The 9,554-nt window shown below is 57.9% G+C and overlaps 1 protein-coding gene across 3 annotated transcripts in view; it reads right to left on the bottom strand.

The window, feature by feature from the left end:
- The window catches only part of ARHGAP30 (Rho GTPase activating protein 30), a 28,464-nt gene that overhangs the window by 18,084 nt on the left and 826 nt on the right, over window positions 1-9,554 (bottom strand). For all 3 annotated transcript variants that reach the window (XM_025214487.1, XM_014524229.2, XM_025214488.1), the window contains exon 2: window positions 712-814. In XM_025214487.1, the coding sequence (XP_025070272.1) occupies window positions 712-814 (103 nt within the window). The remainder of the gene's footprint in view (window positions 1-711; window positions 815-9,554) is intronic.

Raw genomic sequence — 9,554 nt, 5'->3', positions numbered from 1 at the left:
CTGCTGCCCCACCTCCCACTCTTGGCTCTGGACTTTTGGCTTCTGACTTTAGCTCTGGGCTCCCAGTTCCAGCTCTCCCCATGCCTCTGCCTGTCAGTCCAACTTTCCAGGCTCCTGACCCACTGCTTCATCCCCTGCCAGCCAGGCCCAGCACTTTCCAGTACCCTGGGATGCTCCTCAAGGGCTGCCCCTGATCCAGAAGCAGTGCAGGTGCCTCCAAGAAAGTGAATCAGCCAGAGGGAGTGAGGTGAGCTAATCACCCACCCTCCAGCACTGTGCGGAAAGGGCTGGTGTGTTGGTCAGTGCCTGGACACAGGGCAGTGGGACATCTCAGCCCCTAACAGAGGGAGAGCTGCACCTGGGAGCCTACAGCCCCTCTGGATGCTCGGGGGCTGGGGAAGGTCATGACCAGGAGGGGCACTGGGCTGACATACACTGCATCCTGGCCCATCAGGGTTCTTGGACCACGGCCTGGGCACCACTGCTCCCACAGGGCATGAGGAGTGGCACGCTATCCAGCAAAGGTCTCAGGTGCCAGGAGATGAGGGCCCTACTCCCTGCGGGAGCCCAGACCCAGGCTGGGCCACTCAGTGCCTCAATAGGGGAGCCACCAGGAGCTGGGCTTGGCCCACAGGGCTCCCAGTCTATCCTGGGGGCCATGCATGTAGGGGGAGCCCTACCTGCAGCGTGGATTGTTAACTCCGTCCTTACCTCAGCTTCTGGATGTTAGACGAGACCCCCGAAAGCCTGTAGATCCCGTCCACAATGCCGTGGTGCTCCACGAACTCCGTGCAGCTCTTCAGCACCTGGGGCACTGGCGGGAGAGGGACAGTCCAGTCAGAGCGGCTCCCATGGCTTGGTCACAGAGCCATGGCTGCCATGGCCGGGCCGAGACCCCCATTGCCATACGAACCCCCAATGTCTCATCTCCCCTGGGAGAGCCCTTAGCTGCGTGTCCCAGAGAAAGCCCCATTCTCTACAAAGATGCTGGGGGGGAGGGAGAGGGGAGCTCATACTGAATCCTTCTCACTGCCTCTGGCCCAGGACCAGAAGCCCCCTAGCCCTGGGCTCCAGTTGTGCCCCCCTGCCACCCCTGGACACAGGCAGCTGCCCAGGGCCTCATAACAAGAGGCATGTTGCTAGGAAAGCACCCACACCACCGGCCAGTACTGGGCTACTTGCCATGGGCTGCTGAGAGGGGTGTTGTCCCCAGCACCTGTGCTCTGGCTACCCTGATGCCTCCTTGCAGAGGACTCTGAGCTATGTTGGCAGCAACCCATGCCTGCCCTCCACGAAAGGGCAGGTAAGGGAAGGAGCAGGTGAGGACCTGCTGGGCTGTGGAGCTGGCTGCAAGGGGTGGGGAAGTGGTGTGTGCCCGGGTCCTCTCTCGCAGCACACCTGCTTGGGCTCAGTGCCAAGATGGGGAGTGGGGTTCACTCAGCACCTCTCCCCTGTCAAAGCTCACCCGCCCTGGGGAGCACATCGCTGGGGACCCGACCCAGGTGACTGGGAGCCTTCTGGGAAGGGCTGGGGGTTGGCAGGGCTCCCATGGGAGGAAACCCGCTGTGCGCCTGCATCCCACCACCCTGCCGAGTTGTGCGTCAGAGGCTCCAGACTGCTGACGAGAGCAAAGGGCTGTGTTAGAGGGAAGCCAAGTCAGGGACTCGGTTAGCGCTGAGTGCACTCAGTCACCGGGGCAGTTTCCTTTTGGTGAGTAGCATATATCTCGCCTGGCTCTGTGCCATGGGCATGGCTATACGTGAATGGAGGGGACAGATCCTGACCCCGCCCCCCCATTTTGCTAGACGGGCTCTGCACAGAAGGAACCAGGCTGGCACGACACTGCAGAGAGGCTGGGCAGGGTGGAGTCCCCAGCTGATTTCACTTCTGCACTGTGCACAGGAAACGCACACAGAGGACCCAGAGCCGGCTCTCGGCACAGTGAGCGTGCATGCAGGGGCGGGGGTGGAGGGGGTGGGGGGCAGGAGCTGCCGAGCCTCACAGCTGCCCTGGCTCAACGCCAACCCCTTCCAGACCCCTTTCAATGGAACCAGGCCCAAGTGCCACGGGCCGCTGGCCGGCCGCTGGTGGAAGGGTAGATTCATTTGCACCACTGAGTTCATGAATATAAACAGAACCAGGAGGAAATGCATCGCCCTGTCACCTTACAGCCACGGAGCTGCATGGGGCACGAAGCCCCATCCTCAGCAGCCCGCTATGAGGGGGGTGAAAGGGGGACTGCCTGGATCTCGGGTTGCAGCGGAAAGCATGGTCCTACCACCCCCATAATGGCCACGACATCATCAGGGAACAGAGGTGATGTCATGGGGAGGGGAAGAAAGAGGAACCAGCAGAGCAAGGTTTAACAGTGCCTGGGTGTCCTGTGTTCTTCCTGCCGTGACTGCTGGGCTCAATACATCCAGGCCCACGTGAATGAGAACAACAACAAACTTCAACTGTGGAGCAGTAAGCAACCTCTGCAGACCCTTGCTGTATCCCTGTGTCCATCTCAATGTCTGTCTCTCTGTCTTTCTGTGCCCCATCCCACCCCTCCCTGCCCCTAGCTACAGCCACCCAGGTCCTCAGCCTCCTGTTCCCCCCACTCAGTCCTCCCCCTGCCTTCAGGGGCTCAGCCCCCAGGACTGAGTCTCCTTCATCCCAGCTCAGTTGGGGCTGAGCCTGAAGCCCCCTCCCCACCATCCCCATCCCCCAGCTTACTGGAGCAGCATTGACCATGGAGACATGAGCTGTGCCCTCTCTCCAGGCTGCACGTACACAGGCAGCCCTCCCGCTCCACTGCAGGGCCACTAGGTATTAGGGACACCCAGCACTTTGGCAAAGGGGGTGCAGAGAGACAGCCTGTTATCCCCACATGGCCCTGGCAGCTCTGTGCTGGTGAGGCAGAGCATGGAGCTGGGCTCAGACCGCTCTCCCACCTAATGGGGACCCTGTGTGGGGTGGTGGCAGGGGCTGAGCAACTCTGTGTGGGGGTGGGATGCCTGGGAGGGCACCAGGAAACAGAACCAGCTATGCCCAGCACAGCTTTCACTCAGCCCTGGATAAGGGCAGCTCTGATCCTGGCTCTACACAGCACAGTAGAAACCAGGCTCAGAGGCCGCATCTACACATGGCTGCCCCAGGTGTGTCCAGGGGTAATCCTGCCCACTCAGGTGGCACCAAGGGACTGCCGTGGGGAGCCGCAGGGGGAAGCTAGGGGCAGAAGCACTCGGTACAGGCACCCACCAGCAGTGGCAGGGCTGCCTGTGCCTTCCTGGTCCCTGGCACACAGGTGCAAGGGGTGACCCCTCGCCCTGAATTCAACCCACTTTCTCATGCAGTTTGGGGTAAGCCACAACACAGGCTCCCAGTGACCGCCATGGCATGGGACAGTCGCGTGCCCAACCTGTGCTTCAGACATGTACCATGCACTATACCACTCCTTGGCTGCCCCTTTGGGAGCCCCTGGGACCAGAGACTCCTGAGCTACCACTGGGGCTAGCACCCGCTGCTCAGGCCCACCCCCTCTCTTGTGCAAATGCAAGCCGGGCACTGCTTAGCAAGCATTGCTAGGGTGATGCAATGGCTCCTTGCTATGCAAGGTGCAAAGCCAGGATCTTGGGGCATGCTCAGAGCAACCCCTTGCAAGCCAAGGTGGTGGAGAATACGCCTGCCAGGCCCGCTGCTATCAGATAGCATCTCAATCTTGGCTCATCCCAACGCTCCTTGAGCAGAGTTGTATAAACCCAGGCACCCGCTGCTGTCCTCATGGGAATGGGGTCACGGCAACCCTGGGCACAGAGATCTCCCCTGGCCCCTCACTCAGGTCCCAGCCTGACAGGGTCGAGATGCCGGGTTGTGTGGAGAAGCCTCATGCCGCAGGGAGCTGTGCATGTGCCCGAGCTCTGCTGAGCAACACCCCGGCGTAGCGCTGAGGGGCGTTGTGGCTGGGTGGAGCTCGTTCAATAGCAGCTAAAACTAGTCCTGCCTGCTCAGCTCTTATGCATCTATCCTGGCTGCTTCCCAGCTTGGAGGATAAACATCCCGGCTTCTCCCTGGAAGCTGGGCTGGGTGCACTAGCATTCCCCTTTATTCCCAGCTGCTGTGCAAGCTTGGCTGCTGGAGGCTAAAGAGCTACCGCGCCCCAGCCCAGAGGTGGCTGCATTGCATTGATGGGTGAATAACTTCTCGTGTCTATTTAGGTCCTAACCACCACCAGTGGCCACTGGCACGGTTCTGAGCTGACCCTGAGGGCTGGATGTCATGTCCCAGGGTAGCCCACCCCCTCTGCACATGTGGTACTCAGCCCCACACCTAGACACCTGACCCAGCTTTGTCTCAAGCTGACAGCCCCCCAACTAACACGCATCCAAAATAGCAGCTGCCTACAACAAGGCTGGCCTCTGAGACCCCTGGGGACTCAGATAAGACATGAGGAGCCACTGATTTTCATGGAGCAGTGGATTGATCAGAGAGAAGCACCTACAGACCGCTGCACAGGACCCGGGCACGGGGCCCATCAATGCTTGACCCTACTCACTTGGCTTGCTACTTCCTGGGTCACCCATGCCAAGGAAACAGAGGTGGCCAAAGCAATAGGAGTGATGGGTCATGGACGCAAACCCTGGCGGGGCAAAGAGCAAGAGCAAATTCTGCCCTGTTGAGTTGTGGCTTGTCACAGAGAAACTAAGGGAGCAGGGGAGCCAATCTGGCTGGAGGTTTTCACCACTCTATACCACGGGTGGGCAATTATTTTGGGCGGAGGACCGCTTACCGAGTTTTGGCAAGCTATTGAGGGCCGCTGGAAGTCCCGCCCTCTAACCCCTGACCTTTGCCACCAGAAGTCCCTCCCCTTGCCCTTGGAAGCACGCCTTTCAGCAAGGGGTTTTGCTGTCTTGGAACCACAATATACCAAATTATATTCTAAAAAGTGATCATCTACAACATTCATTACTTCGAGTTCAAAAAGATATTTTTGTCTTGATTTACGTGTGTTTGTGTCGTGAACACAGAAGCAATCACACAATAGCTTAAAATGAAGTCTTACTATTGTATACTGGCGGGCAAGCAGGTGGGAATAGGTTTGTGGGGGGCTGTGGGTGTGTGGGTACGTGGGGGAGGGTGTGGGTCTGTGAGCATGGTGGGTGTGGATATGTGGGGTGTGGGGGGATGGGGTTTGTGGGGGATGTATGTGGGGGAGGGTGGCTGGGGTGTGGGAGGGGGTGGGGGTCTATGTGTATGTCAGTGCAAGGGGGGGAGTGGGTGTATGTGTATGGTGGTGTGTGTGTGTAGGACTCACCCTACCAACACACACACACACGGGCTGTATGTAGCTTCAGTCCCTAATTCGATTTGGTGGAGATTCGACCCGATTTGGTGACCGAATCTCCGAATCCAAATTGAATCAGGAGACCCTTTAATCTCTCTGATTCGATTCAGAGAGATTCAGAAAGATTCGATGATTCAGACATAGACACAGCTTTAAATGTTTTTTCTACATACCTCAAGCTAGCAGGGGCTCATGAACACTGAGATGCCGGGGCACATGGAGTGTCCCACAGGAGCGCCGGGAGCTCCCCAGTGTGCTTGGCGGCAGACCCAGAACTGGATCAGAAGCACTTCCAGTCCGCTTCTGGGTCCACCAGGGAGCAAGCAGGGGGCTCCCCTGTGCCCCCTCAGCTAAGTGACTGGTACCTCCTGGGTCTGGGGGGCCTCCAGCATGCTCCCCAGTAGACCCAGAAGTACTTCCAGTCCACTTCTGGGTTCGCCACCAAGCATGTGGGGGGGGCCCCCACACTCCTGTGGGATGCTCCACCTGCCCCAGCATCGCAGCATTCACAAGCCACACCTGATACCTTGAGGTATGTAGAAAAAACATTTAAAGCTGTGTCTATGTCCGAATCACGGATTCTCCGAATCAGAATTGAATCTTCAGATTGAATTGAATCGAGACAGTGATCCAAATCAACTAATCAAATCACTGTCCCCAATTTGGACCAAATCCAAATTAAATATGGCCCATTTCGCACACCCCTAACACACACACTCTGTCTCTCCTTGCACACACACACACACACACACTCTGTCCTGCCCTTCCTCAGTGTGCGTGCGCGCGCGCGCGCACACACACACACACACACACACACACACACCCCTCCTGCTCCTGGCCCTGGGGTACTGGCATGGGCCCCATGTTCCTGCAGTCCAGCGATGCAGCCGGGAGCCATGTAGTGCCAAAGCAGTGGCCGGCAGGAAAGCAGGGAAATGGCTGAGGATGAGGCGGGTCTGGGCTGCTGGGTCCTGCTGCCAGCTCCCCTTGGGTCCTACTGTCCCTGGCTCCTGTCATCTTTGACAGGCAGCCTTGAGCAGATAAATATTAATTTTCTAAATTTTTTAGGGGCCCTGTAGGCCAGATAGAATGGTCTGGTGGGCCCGATCTGGCCCACGGGCTATATTTTACCCACCCCTGCTATATATATGTACATCCACCCCGAGCCCGTCTGCATAGGGTGGGAAAGACTTCTAAATAATGCTAATGGTATTATCAATAACTACAAGAGCAACTTTATTATTATTACTGTTATTGTTATTAATAAGAACGATGATGATGATGATGATGATGATGATGATGAAATGTGCTGAATTTGCTGAACTGTTTTTGACAAGAAAACTTCTAAAAAATGAGAAAGTGGGAATGTCTGGGCAGAGGTCCTTGACTACAAACCAAAGCTGATTTCTTGGCCTGTAAACAAGATTTTTTGGACTGGAAATTTACCAACATTTAAGTTTTTAAAAATCTGATCCGTTTCATTTGGGGTTGAAGAAACATTTTGGTTGATCGCAAATTGTCGCTGCTGTTGTTGCTGTTATGTTATGCTACGCCATATCATATCATATCATATCATATCATATCATATCATATCATAGCATGCTACACTACACTTTATTGCATCATATTATATTATATTATATTATATTATGCTTTACTGCATCGCATTACATTACATTGTATTATATCATTCCCCCCAAGACCTGAAAAAAGTCTGCCCTGCATTCAAAACTTGTCTAAAACTACCCCAGCCCAGCAGCTGATCCAATAAAAGATACCCCCCTCTGCCCCCACCCCCTCGAATCCTTGCCTCTCACCTATTTCCTGGAAAGGAATCGTATCACTACAGTGCTACCACACTTCCCTCCCCCTACCCTGCCCTCCTTCTCTCACTTTGAAAAGGAAACTGGTGCATTTCCTGGTGCAGGTCCCCGGGAACCCAGCATGAACTGGTTTTTCAGCCTGTTACTGGGGTAGCTGGGGTCACACCCAGGCGACTGAGCGCGGGGGCTCCAGACCCAGGAGGCCGATTGTGGGAGCAGTGTCCTAAGGAAGCTGCTGCAGCAGGAGGCTGCAGCTCCGTGCACTGCCTTCTCCTGGCCCTAAGGGCCACAGGTCGGTGGCAGTGGGGGGATCCTGCTGCAGCCCCGGTGTGGGGAACACCAGGCCAGAGGGGTCCTGAGAAGCAGCATTGTTGGAAAGCTGCTGCCAGGGCCTGGCTCTGCTCGGGCAGGGGCAGGGTGGCGTCTCTAGCTGAGGTTCACACCCAGTTTTCGGGACCTGCTTTCCCCACACTGCCCCTGACCCCAGGTTGCGCACAGAAGCCAGAGCTCACAGCCTGCCATTTGCTGCCTGGGGCCCGGGTTAGCATCGTGGCCTCTTGGCAGCTCTACCAGGGTTAGAGAGCCTGACCGTGCCAGGCGCTGCAGTGAGACACAGGGCCTGGATGGGCAATGACCTGCTCCTGGCGCCGCCGTGCCGACCATCGGGCTCGAAAACACAGCCTGGGGCAGCCTCCGGATGAGGCCGTTTTGCAGCATTCACCCAGAGGATGCTGTGGGACACAGGCTGCCCCTTGGCAGGGGCTGACGTCACGCAGCAGCCCTGGGCGCAGGCCCAGCTTCCCCATCCTTGCCCCGGGTGTTTACTTTGCACCTCCGCCTGGCGCCCAGCTCGTTTCCCTTCGGCAGCCTGAGCGCTTGCTTAATCAGCACTGAGGCAACTGCCTACACCAGCCGTGCCCAGGCCTCCCTCCCGGCTTCTCTCCCTGCCCGCGGAGCTGTGGTCATGGTGGCTGTGCCTGGGCACCTCCTTGAGGGCACCGCTGCCACATCAAAGCTGAATGCAGGGGACAGGGGCCCGTGGCAGTGCCACAAGGGCTCCATCCCCGCAGGGGTCAGTGGCCACCAGGTGCAGGGACAATTGCTGCCGTGCACAGAGCAATGGGCTGGCTCCAGCCCAGCTCTCCCTATGCAAGCCCTCATGGCACCCCAAGCTGGGAGGGGTTGTGGGGACAGGGAAGGGGGACTGGGGAGGGGAAGGTTAATTTCTGTGGGTTCATGGCCTGGCATCGGGACCCTGGCAGACACAGTGGCAAGGGTGCTGGTGGATCGGTGCAGTGGGCATCAGCTCCTCAAGTGCCTGCTCCAGGGCCGAGAGGCCAGGGCTGGAGGCTGAGCAGCACCCCTGGAGCAGCTGCAGGGATCCCAGCAGCACCCTGCAAGCTGGCGCAGTCACAGCAAGCTGGGCCCAATGGCCAGAGCCCCAGCTCATTTCTCCAGCTGGTGCAAAGAGCCTGGAAGTGCTCTCGAGGGGCCAAGCCCAGCTTGGTGTTGAAACATCCTGCCCAGTTGTTGTCCTAACCGCACAGGTTTAGATAGACGGCGCTGCAATCAAAGCCGCGGGCAGCGCTCTGCCCCCAGCCTAGCATTCGGCTGTGGCAAAAAAAAAAAAATCACTCGATCCCAAAGCTTCCCCCTACTCCGACTGGCTGATCACTTGGAAAGGATCTGTTTCCAGGCCAACCGGAAGCGGGGTCTCCTGTTGTCAAGTCTGGCTCTGTCCCCGAGTCCGGGCCTTGGATCCCAGTACAGTCGTAGCTGACAAGAGACCCCGGGAGAGCCCACCGGAGCAGCCCGTGGCTTCGCCCCAGCCTGTGCCGCTCCATGGACTCGCCAGGGTGCTCGGCCCTGCCCTGAGAGAGGAAGGGAAACCAGGCCTGCCCCATGACGGCACAGCAGCCGCTTCCCCCAGCTTTCGTTTTGATTGGCCGGACACTTTGAAAGGATCCCTTTCCAGAACCAAGCCCTGCACGGATCACAACACGGGATCAACCCTGGCCCCATTGCATGGAGGGCTGCAGAGGGGAGCCCCGCAGCATAGCATCTTGCCCCTCCCTCCCTCCCATCCCCCAGCTCAGCAGGTCCACTTCCTGCCTCCACGCTTCATCCCCGAAACCCTCCCTGGTCCCAGGGCCCGCCAGGCCGTGCTGGGCAGAGGATGGCAGCTGATCCTCGCTGCTGCACACTCTGCCTTGTGGTTTCCTGCCGTTATCTGTCATCCCAAATGGGCTCCAGCTAAATCAGTGCGGAGAGCACCCCGGGCCTGGCTGCCCCTGCTGCTCGCTGGGCAAATCCAGGCTCTCTAGCCCTGGAAGTCCAGGGCATCCTGAGCTCTCGAATTCATGTTGCACCCCCGGGGTCCACTCCCTCATGGGCAGGCTGCAATT

This window comes from Alligator sinensis, unplaced genomic scaffold, assembly GCF_000455745.1.
Source record: "Alligator sinensis unplaced genomic scaffold, ASM45574v1 scaffold463_1, whole genome shotgun sequence".
Taxonomy (NCBI): Eukaryota; Metazoa; Chordata; order Crocodylia; family Alligatoridae; genus Alligator; species Alligator sinensis.
The sequence above is the reverse complement of the archived record's forward strand: the minus strand, read 5'-3'. Positions and strand labels throughout refer to the sequence as shown.